This window comes from Dryas octopetala, chromosome 9 (assembly GCF_963921425.1).
Source record: "Dryas octopetala chromosome 9, drDryOcto1.1, whole genome shotgun sequence".
In the NCBI taxonomy this organism is placed as follows: domain Eukaryota; kingdom Viridiplantae; phylum Streptophyta; class Magnoliopsida; order Rosales; family Rosaceae; genus Dryas; species Dryas octopetala.
The window spans coordinates 2,287,726-2,303,443 of NC_141374.1; the positions used below are offsets into that span (position 1 = coordinate 2,287,726).

At 40.2% G+C, this 15,718-nt stretch overlaps 2 protein-coding genes across 2 annotated transcripts; both read left to right on the top strand.

Moving 5' to 3' along the window:
* Positions 1-678: 678 nt before the first annotated feature.
* On the top strand, positions 679-4,444 carry LOC147273148 (uncharacterized). Its single transcript, XM_086228158.1, has 6 exons — positions 679-1,926; positions 2,049-2,632; positions 2,971-3,114; positions 3,216-3,321; positions 3,427-3,504; positions 3,968-4,444. The coding sequence occupies exons 1-6, from the start codon at positions 679-681 to the stop codon at positions 4,442-4,444; spliced, it is 2,637 nt and encodes an 878-aa protein (XP_086084284.1).
* A 3,104-nt stretch (positions 4,445-7,548) lies between these two features.
* On the top strand, positions 7,549-8,704 carry LOC147273149 (uncharacterized). Its single transcript, XM_086228159.1, has 5 exons — positions 7,549-7,815; positions 7,925-8,140; positions 8,288-8,380; positions 8,468-8,581; positions 8,669-8,704. Exons 1-5 carry the CDS (start codon positions 7,549-7,551, stop codon positions 8,702-8,704), a joined length of 726 nt encoding a protein of 241 aa, XP_086084285.1.
* The last annotated feature ends 7,014 nt before the right edge of the window (positions 8,705-15,718 follow it).

Here is a 15,718-nt window from a genome sequence, read left to right on the forward strand (position 1 = left end):
GAGAAAGAGAGAGAGAGAGAGAGAGAGAGAGAGAGAGAGAGAGAGGAGAGAAGATTCTAAACAACGTCGAGAGATCGAGATCGACCCAGAGAACCCTTCCCGATACCCCCACCCAGCCTTCGCGATTTCAGGTATTTGATGAGATTGTTTTGTTATTTTTTCGGATTAAGGGTTCTAATATCTGCAAGTTGTTTGAACATGTATGCATTGCTATTTGGGTGTTTTTGGAATTTGGATTTGTTTGTATTTGGGTGTTTTGTAGATGTTTGAACTTGGGTCTGTTTGAATTTGGGTGCTGGAATTGTTTGTATTTAACTGAAATATGGAACTTGGGTCGACTGTGTTATGAATTTGGGTATGTGGTTAATTTGTTTGATTTTGGGTTTGAGGTCTAACATATTATGTGGCTTTTGCAATTAAGGGTAGAGTTCTAGGTAAAGATATATATTAAACCCAATACATTGTCAGGCTTCAACTAGGTCATATGGTGTCAATATAATTGAATATTTGATGAGTTCTAGGTAAAGGTATATATGTTTTTTAGATGAGTTTCTGCTAATTAAAATTGACATTAATATTAGTTATATATTATCAGTTAATATGCTTCCTTTTGCATATGTTTACTTGGGTTTATATTGAAATTGTGTTATTTTGTGTAAGAGTATCGATAAAACATGGATGCATGCTGATAGAAGGTCTGTGGAGTATGAGGAGGGAGTTGAGAGTTTTTTGAGAATTGGATTACAGAATGCTACCAATCCGAAGTACATCTATTGTCCTTGCTTGAAATGTGTAAACTTGAAAAGGTATACCGTTAGAGTGATTAGGGAGCATCTACACTTTAATGGTTTTGACACAAGGTATGCGAAGTGGATATGGCATGGTGAAGTTGCTGGTTTTAAAAGTAGAGTTACAAAAAACGAAAGAAAACCTAGTGTCTGTGGGTCCGAAACAGTAAACATGTGCGAGAGTGCCTTTGATAATTTCAATGATAATCCATACGAGTTTAGTCATTATGTTGATGAAGGATTGAGACCCTTATATGATAATTGTGTGAAGTACAACAAGCTATCTGCATTGGTTAGACTATTCAATCTGAAGGCAAAACATGGGTGGTCTGATATTAGCTTTTCTGAACTGCTGGTTGTTATTGGTGATATGCTGTCAAAAGGTCATGTGCTACCCTTGTCTATGTATGAGGCAAAGAAGACATTGTATGCTTTAGGAATGGAGTATGATAAGAATCATGCATGCCTAAACGATTGTATTTTGTATAGAAATGAGTACGAAGATGAAAGTATGTGCCCCAAGTGTGACCTATCTAGGTGGAAATTAAACAAGCAAGGGGTTGAGCAAGAAGGGGTTCCGGCAAAAGTCTTGTGGTACTTTCCACCCATTCCAAGGTTTAAACGAATGTTTAAATGTGGTGAGACATCAAAGGATCTTACTTGGCATGCCGATCATAAAGTCAAGGATGGCATGCTACGTCATCCAGCTGATTCTCCGGCTTGGAAGTTGGTTGACCATAAGTGGCCAGATTTTGGAAGTGAGCCTAGAAATCTAAGGTTGGCTCTTTCAGCAGATGGGATCAACCCACACAGTTCCTTAAGTAGCCGATATAGTTGCTGGCCCGTCATCTTAGTGACGTATAACCTTCCTCCATGGCTTTGCATGAAGAGGAAGTTTATGATGTTAACTCTTTTGATTTTCGGTCCTAAGCAGCCAGGAAATGACATAGATGTCTATTTGCAACCATTGATTGATGATCTAAAAGCATTATGGAATGGAATTGATGGGGTGTACGATGGGTTTAGAAAAAACACATTTACCTTGAAGGGTGTACTCTTGTGGACAATCAATGACTTTCCCGCTTATGGTAATTTGTCGGGGTGCACCGTTAAAGGGTATAAAGCGTGTCCCATAGCGGTGAAAACACGAATAGTGTTAGGCTGAAACATGGTAGGAAAATCAATTTTAAAGGCCACAGAAGGTTCTTGCCACGCCACCATCCATATCGGAATCAAATGACAGCGTTTAATAACAAGTAGGAATTTGGTTCTGCTCCTAAACCTCTAAGTGGAGAGGAGGTCTTAGCTAAAGTGTCGGGTATCAATTGTATCTTCGGAAAGCAACATGTAAAGAGCAGCCTAGGTGGTGAAACTCATGTTCCATGTTGGAAGAAAAGGTCCATATTCTTTCACCTTGAATATTGGAAGTCTCTTCACATTCGGCATTCTCTAGATGTTATGCACATAGAAAAGAACGTGTGCGAGAGTGTTATTGGAACCTTACTAAATATTTCAGGGAAGACAAAAGATGGGATTGCTGCCCGTCTAGATCTTATGGAAATAGGGGTACGACTTGACTTGGCACCCGAAGTTGGGCCGAAAAGAACCTTTCTACCTGCTGCTCCATATACACTGTCTAGGGGTGAGAAACAGGCGTTGTGCAGATCTTTGATGGGTATAAAGGTCCTAGAAGGTTACAACTCGAATATAAGAAATCTAGTATCCATGCAAGAGTTGAAACTATTTGGTCTTAAGTCCCATGATTGTCACGCCTTGATGCAACAATTGTTACCAGTAACCATACGTTCGGTGCTGCCCAAGCATGTGAGATACGCGATTACTAGGTTATGTTTCTTCTTTAATGCCCTATGTAATAAAGTGATTGATGTGTCAAAGTTGGATAAAATTCAATCAGAACTTGTAACGACATTGTGTTTGTTGGAGAAGATCTTTCCACCTTCATTCTTCAATATAATGATTCACTTAACCGTGCACATGATTAGAGAGGTTCGATTGTGTGGACTGGTCTATTATTGATGGATGTATCCATTTGAAAGAGGCATGAAAGTGCTAGAGGGTTTTGTAAGGAACCCTAACCGTCCGAAGGGCAGCATCGCTGAGAGTTATATAGGTGAGGAAGCTGTGGAGTTTTGCTCCGAGTATTTGTCTGATGCAAAATCAGTTGGAGTCCCGCTTCGCGCATGGGTCAACCAACCCTTAGCAGACCTATCTCAGGTGCTAAGGTACAATCAGTCCACCATGAAGACTGGGAGCAGGCACACCGTTGTGTATTGGAGAATGCTGATGAGGTCGACCCTTATGCTGAGTAAGTTACATTTTATCCACCACTAACACTTATAGAATAACTAATTTACTAACACTTATAGTAAGTTACAATTGGTTAAATCTTATGAAATCTATTTGTAGATTAGATAAGGCTTACTTGAGTGACTTTTATAAGAGTAAAAAGAAGAGTGAAAAGTGGATGCTAGATGAGCATAACCGCACGTTTATCTATTGGTTACGTGACAAGGTATTATACTTTTAATTACCCTTTCAATGCACTTACCCTTTGTAAACGTTTGGTAATAATTAATATATTTTAAAAGTGTAAATTAACCATTAATAATTAATATAGGTGGCAGATGAGATAAACAGTGGATCGAATGACATAACACCCTCAGTGAGGCTACTAGCTCAAGGGCCACCTATGAGTGTACTTAAATACGGAGTTAATTACACTTACACCCCCTGAGGTTTATCGTCTTTTCACATACACCTCCTAGGGTTTCAATAATTACACATACACCCCCTGAAGTTTCAAAACTGTTGCATATAACCCCCTATAGTGAGACGAAAAATGATGAGAAATTATGTAAAAATGCATGTTAAGGGGTAAAATGGCCTAATAAGATTACTTAAGGTGTAAGGTCCAACCTCAATACAAATATTTTCTTTTTTGTTTATTTATTTTTTTCTCTTGTAGGGAGTGTATGTGTAATTATTGAAACCTCAGGGGGTGTATGTGAAAAGACGATAAACCTCAGGGGGTGTAAGTGTAATTAACTCCTTAAATACGAGGGTTATGAGATAGGGGGTGCCATTATCACACAAAGGCATGTCACATGGTACGTTCTGTCCAAAATAGTGGGGTGAGCTTGGTGGCAAATACAATGCAGGTGGCGAGCGCGAAGGATAAAAATCCAGTTTACGCTGATATGGCTTTCTATGGGGTTATCCAAGAGATTTGGGAGCTTGATTATAACGGTTTTCAGGTGCCTTTGTTTAAGTGTGAATGGGTAGAGAACAACAAGGGAATAAAAACAGATGAATTATTGTTCCTTTTGGTAAACTTGAATAGGATAGGTCACAAGAGAGACGTATTTGCTTTGGCTGCCCAAGTGAAGCAGGTCTTTTATGTAGAGGACCCACTCGACTCTGGCTGGTCAGTAGTGCTTGCAGCCCCGACTAGAGATTATCACGATGGTGCAAATGAGGATGACTTAGGGGACACTGGTGTTCACGCTCAATCCTTTACTGAAGGAATACCATCTTTCGAGGAATTTGATGATATACTTGGTGATGGTGATAACACTTACAAGAGAGATAATTGTGAGGGCATATGGATTGATCACTCAAGAAAACAAAAACCATAATCCATGCATTTTTTTGTCATGTAATTTGATGCTAATTTGTAATTTAATTTGCATACTTTCTACTTTAATTTCTTTCATTTCATTTATGATTTGTATTTTTTTTTAGGCTGTTTTTCTTGTATATTTTACCAAGTTGAATATTCCATGGCTTACTTACTTAGGTTGTTTTCCTTGTATTATTTACTAAGTTTACTAAGTGTTAATATTGATTAATTAATAGAGGTGAGAGTGTTGATTGTTTTCTTAGAACAAAATAAACATCTATTTCAATCCAAGTATACTCGCAAGTGCACGAATCGCATCAGTAGCAAAGCGTACAAGAACGAGGTCGATCCCACAGGGAATGGTTAATACACAACAAATCAATTCAATTAATCAATAGAATAACTAAATGGGGGGTTTTAAGAGATGAAAACACACGCACACATCACCACACGCACACACCCTTTATTCTATCTTGCAATGTTAAGTTTTCAATTTCAAATCAGATAAGCATGCAATAACCATCCAAGGCTAATGACAGTTAATTTGAACACAACATATTAAAGTTTGACTGCTGAAAAGGTTTGGCTAGTTACTTTCTCGCAATTGTTCTCCTAATGCATAAACTAAGAGCTTCTTGGGCCTTCCTTAGCCAGTTAACCTACATGTTTCCTAGTTCAAGCTAAGGCAGCTGTTACCCATGCAGGAGTCATTAAGTTTTATGAGAACGTCAAACATGCACAACATATAAGCTTTGACTATTTCCTTATAGAGGTCGCCCAACCCCACTACCAAGAATAATCCCTTATTCCCTTGTTACTTGTGGTTTAGTGTCTTTGACTATTTCACAGCTAAACCTAACAAATAAACTAGATGCAATTACCCTAAGGTGGCCAGTCAAAGGATGCAAACAACTAGTGACGGGTTCTAATAGATAGTGGAAATTTAATACGTGCAAACATCAAACTAACAGACCAAGAGACGGATAAACGATTTGTTAAAGCATGCAAATCCAATAATCAACCTACAACTAACATGCAAGATAGAATAAATATACCTACATAATTAAAATAGAAAAGAAAATCTGAATAATATAAATAAATTCTCAATCCATGTTGGAAAGCAAACTAATTAAACAAAACAATTAAAAACTAGAATTCCAAAAGAAAAACAAAGAGAACATCTTTAAAGAGTGGCAGCGGCGGCGGCACAAGGTGGCAGCGGCGGCACAAGATGGCAGCAGCGACACAAGGTGGCAGCGGCTTAACGTCTTCTTCCTCCTTTGGTTCAGCAGAAAAATAAAGAAAGAGAGATGATGGTGGCTGCGGCAAGGGAAGAGAAATAATGGGGGCTGCTAGGGTTCCTAGGGTGCGTGAGAAAAGAAAGAGAGAGAAAGGAGGCTAGGGTGTGCGGCAAGAATAGAGAGAGACTAGGCTAGGGTTTCTGAAATTTCAGAGAGAGCTCCCTCTCCTTGAGTTATAAAGATGTATTTATAGAGGAGAGTGGGACTGAGATTTCTCTTTCTCTTCAATGTGGGATAAGTGCATTCCTTGCACACCAAGACTTATAATTTTCGGCCAAACATGGGTCTTGGGCTGATTTGGGCTCTTTTTGGGCGTAACTCCCTTTTCAGCTCGCGGAACTGCTGCGCTACCTCCACTAAAATGACCATATCTTGAGCTAGAAAACTCGGAATCAAAATCCATAAAATTCCCTACGAAGCTAACATCCGTATCTTTCCAACCATATATGGCATACTACCTGATTCATTCTGGAGAATTACAGAATTGCTGTCGAAATTGGTGCTCTATTTTTCAGGGTTTTGACTTCTTTTTCAGCTAGGATTCCTTGGGCTTTCTCTTTGTAGGCGTGATGGGCTAGGGTTTCCTTTAAAAGAACATGGGCTGGCTGCAACAAGCAAGTGGCGTGATGGGCTTTAGGGATGCATGGCTTGCGCATGGCTGTATGACTTGGGCGAAATGGGCTACAAGCATGCAAATAATGTTTTGGGCTGCCACCTCACCATTCTTGTGGATTTCGACTTCACCTAGGCCCAAAGCCCAATTGACTTCATGACATGATATGGTTGACCTTGACCATTGACTTTGACTTCCAATTTTACCCCTCTCTCCTTCTTGGATTCGAATTCATTTCTTTCCTCCATTTGATTCCATGGATGTCCACCACCTTCTAGAAGCTTCTGGAACCTTGGCTTGATTGAGTTGACTTTGACCAACCTTTCCTAGTCCAACTAGGATTTCTAGTAAATGAAAGATTCCTTATCCATTTTGACTTCTCGGAATGACCATATTGCCCTTGGAGTCTCCTAGTGTCATTAGGACTCCTTCCCCTAGTAGGGTTAGGTTTCCTAGTTCAACCAGGAATTCCTGTTCCAACTAAGATTTCTCATTTCTGGCTCGACAATGATGGTTATGGACTTGATGTTTCCTAGTGTGACTAGGAATCCTCATTTGATTAGGATTTCAGCTCTTTTCCTGGTTTGACCAGGAATTGACCTATTTTCCTAGTTTGACCAGGAAATGTCCCAAAACGGCTCCATTTGCTCCTATTTCCTATTTATGCTTCATTCGACCTAAAAACACAAAAACAAGACAACAGACACAAAAAGATCGAGTTCTAACACTCTAGGTTAGGGAGTTAGTATCATAAAATAACGTAAAATGAACACTCATCAGAGAGGCTTGTGTTTTCCTTGTGTATATCCATGCTTTCCTATAGATGTGTATACCTTGTGTTTTCCTTGTAGAGGCATACTTACTTAGGCTGTTAAAATATTGCTTATAGATGTGTATATATTGATTAATAGAGGTGAGAGGCTTGTGTTTTCCTTGTGTATATCCATGCTTTCTTATAGATGTGTATACCTTGTGTTAATTTTCCTTGTAGAGGCTTACTTACTTAGGCTGTTTTCCATGGCTTACTTATGTATGTACTGTAATTTTTGTTTTTAATTACACAATTTTGCTACAGTTTTGATCTTCGAGTAATGGCAACATCGAAATGCAAGAAGGGAAAAAGAAAAGGCAGGGGAACGCCAAAAGGAAAGAAAGGTGCAGTGTCCACACCAAAGGCAACCAAAGTCCCACCTGCAGATGAGGAGAATGTGGATGCCAAAGCAAGTGACAATTACTACTGCTCATAGTAGTTCCACTCGGGGAATTACATTGATGCACCATGTAATTGTGAAGAAAGCTTTAGGTTTAAAAGTTCAAGTGCAGTATAATACACATGGTGTACCGGTAGGAGAAGCTTGTCAAACTTTAGCTTCATACATAGGGGTTAAGGCGAGGACCATAGTCCCTATTATTGAAGAAAGCTGGCCGAAGGTGGATAAGGACTTAAAAAAAAAAATCTGGGAGGATGTTGAGGTATTTCAGCTTCATTTTACCTATTCTAACCGTTAATTTGCTGCATGTTTATCCTGAGGTATTTGCTGCATTTTTAATGATTGTTTGTCCCCATTAACCCTAAATATAGGCCGCCTTTGATCTTCCCTCTACAAGCCAGAAGATGGTGCTGTCTTCAGCTGGCATTAAGTGGAGAACATTCAAGACTAATCTTACAAACAAATTCATGCTTCCATTCAAGGACGATCCAGAGGCTTTGAAACTCCCACCCAAGCAATATGAGGACTTCATTGAGAAACGACATTGGGAGGCATTTGTTGCACGCCGACTATCAGACTCATTTATGGTAAGCTTGTTCATTTGTGCTAGCTGCTGCCAAAAGCTGTTGCTCCAGCTATATTTGATATTTGCAAAGTATTAAATTTTGGTTATTTCAAGAACCCATTTTCCTCATGATATGTGTTATATTTTGGTTCCTTGTACTTAATTGTAGGAACTACATGAGGCACAAAGCAAGAGAACTGCAAAGAGGAAGTATCACCATAGATTGTCGCGAAAAGGATATATAGGCTTGGAGGAGGATTTGGTAAGCTTGTGAATGGATATCTGCATGTCTAGTTTAACTAGCATTTTGCACTTGCATTTTTAATGTTAAATTTGGTTCTATGGATAGAGGAAACAAAATGTGGCAGCGGAGGATCTTGACCATTCCGTTCTATGGAAGAAGGCACGTGAAGATTCTAATGGGAACTTAACTGAGGAAGTAGAATCGGTGGCTGATGTCATTGTAAGCATTCTGACCTGTTATTGTAGTGGATTTCATAATTGATGAGGTCATTTTTGTGTAATGTAATTTCTCATGGACATGTGGCAGGACGAATTACTGGAGAAAAAGAAGCAAGGAGAATAGAAAGTCGAGGGTGCAGTGGATGTTCTAACTATGGCTTTGGAGATCTCCGGACACCCATGGTAGGGTAAGGGCAATAGGGGGGAATGTCAACCCTACCACATACTTCAACATTCCCAGAAAACCTAGGGAACTAGTCTCAAAAAATGAGTTGGCGGCCATGTTAGAAAAGGAGCGTGAAATGTGTAAAATGTTGTTGGAGAGAATTGAAAAGTTGGAGGCGCGGGAGAATGAGAAGGGTGTTCTTACACCAAAGACACTTCCAGGCCATGGGAGTATCTCTGATAAAGCAAGTTGCCAGGATGAGAGAAAGTGTAAGGCTGCGGTGGTTGAGCTAGAAAGGAAGGAGGCAGTAGCAAAAGACGTCATCGCTGATTGCACAGTAAAGGTATTGGTCTGAGATGGTGTTGTTTTAGCATTTTAAATAGCACTTTATTTATGTATTAATTGGTATGTACTATGTTTGCTTAGGAAAAGTCTTGCAAACTGGCTTTGGGAACTACTAGAAAGATTGTTGCATACGGTTCAATTATTGATCTTGCATCTAAGGAAGTGCATGGGGTTCCGTTGGGTGACGCCAACCTGCGGGTTGCAATTGACATTGTCATTGATGGACAAGCTTTGCTTCTCATTCCAGTCCGAGAGGAGTTAAAAACCGTTGATGATGCTGTTGGCAGCCATGTGGGGTTTGGGTTTTAAAATTGTGGGGTTTGGGTTTTAAAATTACCCAAATGCCCTTTTCTAGAGAGATCAACACACTTCCAACCAAAGTTTTCAAATTGAACACCGTTTTGGCCTACGCGTTTGGAAATTCGAGTTCTAATAGTCGTCTCGAACTTAAAGGCCACAAATTTAAATTAAAACACCCTTCTAAATGCTAGAATTCCCTTCCAAAAATCTTAATAAAGCCCGTCCAAAAAGATAATTAATTAATTATTTTTTTTATTAAAGAAAAAGACTTGGGGTCGGGTCGTTACACTATTGCCCCATGCTTTCTAATATCATGTGACTTACACCATGTGATATTGTGATACATGAAAGTCAAATGTCTTTTGACCAATATGTCATCCCAACACTTAATCATCAAACTAATGCTTAATCAATAAACTTAGTGTTTGAGTTAGAACGAATGATTAACTAATTAATCATTTATCTTAATTAATAAGATAACATTAATTATTCTCCTTATAATTAATTAAAGATTGAGTCTTGGATCAACAAGTCCAAGCTTTGACTTTCCAATCATACTCTCTAAGTAAATTAATTAGTTAATTAATCTTACTTAAGAAAATATTATGTTAAGTGATTACCCCAAATTAATCACTTGACTTATGGGCTTAATGGTCCCCCTTAGGATTAACAATTAAGTGAGCTCACAGTAGAGCAATACTATGATGGGTGACCCACTGGAAAGTGTCAACTCTCAGTCTTATTTAATAACAATTATCACGATAGTTGCGATCAATAATCGAATATATTGATCCTCGGTATCATCCTTTCATTTTGGTCTCTAACATATGTACTTGTGTGTGTGACCCTTTAGGTTCTTATTCGATTTGACAGTAGGATCACAATTAATCTAGAAACCTTTCTAATTAATTGTTCTTTAGACTCACAGACCATGCACGTTGACACCTAACCACAATTCATAGGCCCCAAACCAAATATAATTTAACCTCGAACCTATTTAGTTATGATTATAATACAATACGGTCCATACTCTCAACTATGTCCTAATTACATCCTGGGTGTAGAACTTGTGTCAAAACCCATTACAGGATATAATTATATATGTGGCTCTGATGCTCTGGCCAGAGACTTTGCGAGTCATTCTTTCCAGGGACATCTCTTTCTTTACAGAAGGTGAGAGATTCCATGTTGCACACTCACATGCCTCCATATGTGTGTAAATGCACCCAACGCACACATATAACTCATGCCTAATTGCATTTGTCCATTTTGTGCGGTCAAAGTACATTGAACGCACACACAATACATCAGCGGTGTTTCAGGTCTAAGGACTAATCAATACCTATCATATATAGCCACAGACTTCCTATTTGACATGTCGTAAAACACCATTTAGAATTCTTTGTTCAGTCAGTTCAGTGGGCGTGTCTCCAAGCACACACCCACATACCTGCTCCAGTATCTCTCCACTGTGGCATGAGACTTACCAACCTAGAGTAAACAAGCGTATGTGCTAGTCTTGACTTGTTGGAATGTTAATGTCTAATTAACATTCACTTCACCGATTATCGTTTAGGAATCCAAGTATTCGATAACTCGAATCTCAATATACACATTAATTTAAATATCTCTCGAGTCACTTAAACGAAACACATTTGGTTAACCGATTGTCATTGGTTTTACGGCATATTTCCAACACTTTGAGAATGTTCATATTTAAGCTCTTAATTAAAAAGTTTATATGCATTGAAATGATTTTATTAGAGGATCTCATTGAGGATTTAATTGAAATGTAACGACCCGACCCAAATTTTCACTAGAAATTTAAATTTTTTTATTTAACTATGTTTTTAAGAGGTTTATAAAAAGGTATTGAATTGTATTTTAAAAATTTTGAGATTTATTTGGAAAATAAAAAGGGTTTTGATTTATTTATTTTGTTTTAAATTAAGCTTGACCCAAAGTTGACTTTTAAAATAAATGAGTTTCCGATTTTGACTTTGGGTCCGTTAGATAGATTTCGACTCCACGAGTTCATAGACACGTAGCACGCATCGTTTCGAGTTACTGTCTGGAAGATACGGACATGTGAAGTGAGAGGCAATTTTGTAAATTTGTAAGTGGTTTTTTTGAAATACCCAAAAATCAGAAAAACTTTTCTGATTTTTCTCTCTCTAGAATTTTCTACACACTCTCTCTCCCCTTTTATTTCTCCCTCTCCCCGCACTTATCTATCTCGGCCTTCTCTCCCCCGCGACCACCCCTGCACACACAGTTGCCAGAGCCCCACCCCGACCGCAGCCACTACCTCTCCCAGACGTCAGCCACTTCCTCCGACGACCAAGAGCACCAGCGAGCTGTTCTCGCCGGCGCCGATTCCCCCCAGATCAGTTCCCTTTGCCAGCCGCAACCCACCCTCGCACGCACCGGTCTCAGACTAGCCCAGCTATTTCCGGCCACCACCCAACCATCCCAAGCCATCGGCGAGCCCCCATTTGCCGGCGCGGACCCCCATTGACGCCTCTGGCAGCCCAACTTCGAGCGCACAGCAACAACCCAGAGAGACCACCCAGCCCGCCGCCATTGCTCTTCGGATTCCGGCCATCCCCCATCGCCAATCAATGCTTTTTCCGGTGGGTTTTTCTTCTCTCCTACTGGGTTTCTCATTCCCTTATGTATTTGGTTGTTAAAAACTAGAAATTTGAAACTTGAAATTTGGGGGTTTAAAGCCAATTCAGGTGTGCTTTGAAATTTGGTTTTGGAGATTGTTCTTGGGCTATTATTGGGCGATTTCCACCTCTTAGGAAGGATGATTGATGTTTAGGATCAAAATTTGGAGTAATTTGGAGTAAATTGGAGTAAGTTGTAGGATTCACTATGGTGGGTGGCGATGGCGGTGGTTCCGACCACTCAGCCGTCAATTCTTTAAGATGACACGAAATCAAGAACTCACATTAAGTCGGTCGTTGTTTGGACTGTTGGGTGTTACCCAAATTGATGAAACCTCAATTTTGGGTGTTATTTGGATACTTTTGGTTACCGAAACGACTTTCGGACGAACCCCGACCGCGGTGTCCTATGCAAGAAGTTTTATTTGAGTAGAGTGGACGGATTAAAAAGTTTGGTGTGTTGTGGGTTCTGAGCCGGGAAGAATATATATACTGATTTGGGTTTATGGGCTTTAAGATGAAGTTCATTTTTACCGTTGAAAATAGGGGGTTGAACGAAATACCTAGTTTTATACACACACCTTGTAATTGGTCGTTGAAGTCGAGATTAATGATACTATTCACCGTTTATTCTATAGGTGAGACGACCGTGGGCCTAGACGATCCGGCGGGGGATCGAAGCTAAGACTTTTCACTATGAGTGGACTTTATTTGCAAATACTTTTCTAAATTCATGATTTATTTATTTGGTTATTGAATTTGTTTGAGAGATAATAGAAGTTGAATTGGATCTTTGATTTGGAAGGTTTTCTTAAATTATGATTTTATTATTTGGTTATCATGAATCTTGAATTAGAAATATTGATTTGAGAGTTAGACATTTTCCTTATGAACATATGTGGTAAATTTCAATGATTTAAGTATCGTTTGACATGGATTTGATTTGAGTTACGAATTTTATGAAGTTAAATGAGCAGTTTTAAACCGCCATATTAGTACCCCCTTCAGCAGGTATATATTTGCTCTGCACTCGCCTAGAGATGACTCGGCGGTGTATGACCAGCACTCGCTCTGCACTTGCCTAGTTGGCGGTGTACGACCAGCATTACAATTGCTCTGCACTTGCCTAGTTGGCGGTGTACGACCAGCATTTGCTCTGCATTGCCTAGTCGGGGGTGTATGACCAGCATCATAGCAGGTATAGATTTGCTCTGCACTTGCCTAGAGATGACTCGGCAGTGTACGACCAGCAGTTTCCCGGGTACTAGTGTGGCGTGAGTTTTCAGTTGTGGAGTATTTTAAAGAATTATATTACACCAGCAAATGTTTTAAATGATAGTTTCAGTAAGGCATTGCGTATTGTTTCAGATATTTTAACAGTTTTACAGTTTGAGAGTATTAATTGTTTTTCAGAGTTTGATTTACGGTTCAAGGTGATTTAAAAATAATGGATTTGAAAGAAGAAATTTTGAAATGGTTTTAAACTGGGGGTTTTCAAAGAGTAACGTGAGGTTTTAGAGCTAAACGCGGTTTAGGAGGATTTTCTGAAACATAAAGTTTACTTTTGTTTTCATTTTATTTAAAACGTCCACTCACTGAGTTATCTCACGGATTATTTTATTTTGTCTTAAATTGTCCCCCAGGTAGTAGCTTTGGTGGAGGTCGAGCCAATAACGTCGAGGCAGTCACATCCATCTCCCTAGTCGGAACCTGTAGGCGCCATTTAATTTTTATAGAGATTCCTTGTAATAGAATAGCAGCTCTGATAACCACTCTAAAATCTTAAGTTGAATTTCTGTGAAATTGTTGGGTCTGAGACCCTATTTGGTTGTGGTAGAGGTGGTTGATGATTAGAAGTGCTTTTTAACAGGTTTTGAAATTTCTGGGTTAGTCCATTTTGAGGGGAGGTTCTGCCGAATTTTCGGTAGGATTTTCCTTGATTTTTGATTCCCGCAGGACTTCTCTGGGTTTCAGGGTGGAATCTGGGGGCGGTCCTTTCAACTTGGTATCAGAGCATTAGGTTTTAGATTCCTCAATTCTGCACTGAATGTGCATCCCCATTATTGATAAGAGTTTGGTTTTCTTATAGGTATTATGCCTCCTCGACGACGTGGCCGACCACCGGGGACCCACCATAGGGTAGCAGAAGGTGTCGATGAGACGACAGAGGGTTTCGAGCAATCTATTGATAGGCTAGCCGAGGCAGTGACTACTGCTGTTCGCACCAGGGCTTTTCCCGAGGGGGAATACAGCATTGAGCGTGCCCGTAAGCTCGGGGCCTCAAATTTTTCGGGTACTTCGGATCCCAGTGTGGCTAACGAGTGGATGATACAACTCGAGAGGATTTTTGAGGTTATGGGATGCCCCGATGACCGGAAGTTAGTCTTGGCTACTTTCTTGCTAGTGGGTGACGCTTATCATTGGTGGGATTCTGAGCGTTTAGGACTCACCGCGACGGAGATCACTTGGGACAGATTTAGGAGAGTCTTTTACGAGAAGTACTATCCGCGGGTTTATTGTGATAAGAAGAGGGCCGAATTCCTGAGGCTTAGACAGGGATCTATGTCAGTAGTAGAGTATGAGAGGAAATTTACTGAGCTTTCTAGATTTTGCCCAGCACTAGTGGCAGATGAGACAGACAGATGCTCAAGCTTTGAGGAGGGTTTGAAAGACTCCATTCGCACGGCAGTCACTGCAGCTAACCACTCCACCTTCTCTTCACTGAGAGATGCTGCCATGAGAGTTGAGAGATCTTTAGCTGAGCGGGGCAGCAGCGAAGCAAGACGTCGCCTTTATTCGAGTGCTACAATGGGGGGCCCTAGCCAGGGACCATCCAAGAGGGGCAGTTTGAGCTCCAGCTCTTTAGGGAGTGGTGGATTCAGAGGTTTAATACGTGACTTGGGTGGTAGTAGAGGATCTGGGCATAGACAGAGCTCTAGTCATTAGTCCGTGAGAAGTTCGACGAGAAGTCCATGAGAGTTCAGTGGGTCCCAGGGTAGTCGAACCCTTAGGACAAATCGTCCGCAATGTAATCTTTGTGAAAAGTATCATGATGGGGTGTGTCAGAGAGGAAGCGCGGGTTGTTTTCGCTGTGGACAAGTAGGGCATTTCATGAAGGATTGTCCGACCTTACACCAGAGATAGTGGAGTTTCAGGTTCAGCCCTTCCTCTGGGACAGACTTCTGGGGCCCAGAATCAGGGGCAAAGAACAGTACAGACTTAGGTGCTACGTCTAGTAGTGGTGCCCAGTCCAGCCATGGCAGTAGAGGTGGAGGACAACAGAGGGGCCAGCCAAGACGCCGTAAAGCCTAGGGCAGAGTTTTCGCCATGACGCAGCAGGACGCTTTGACTCCACCGGATGTCATCATGGGTACGTTATCCATCTTTGGGCATAATGCAATATTTTTTTGATAGACTCTGGGACACACACACTCTTGCGTGTCATGTATTCTCAATTTGATCGTCGATAAGAGATAAACTTTCTCGATTTGTGGGTTAGAGTGGTTTTAAAATGATTTAAAGGTTTTAAATGGATTTATTTCGTAATGGTTTTATCCCTGAAAACTTTATCTAGGGTTTGAAATTTCTACCACATTTTCAAGTTTTTATTTTTAAGGCTTACTTAATTTATTTAGGTTCGTTGTGGAGTGATTTTCTT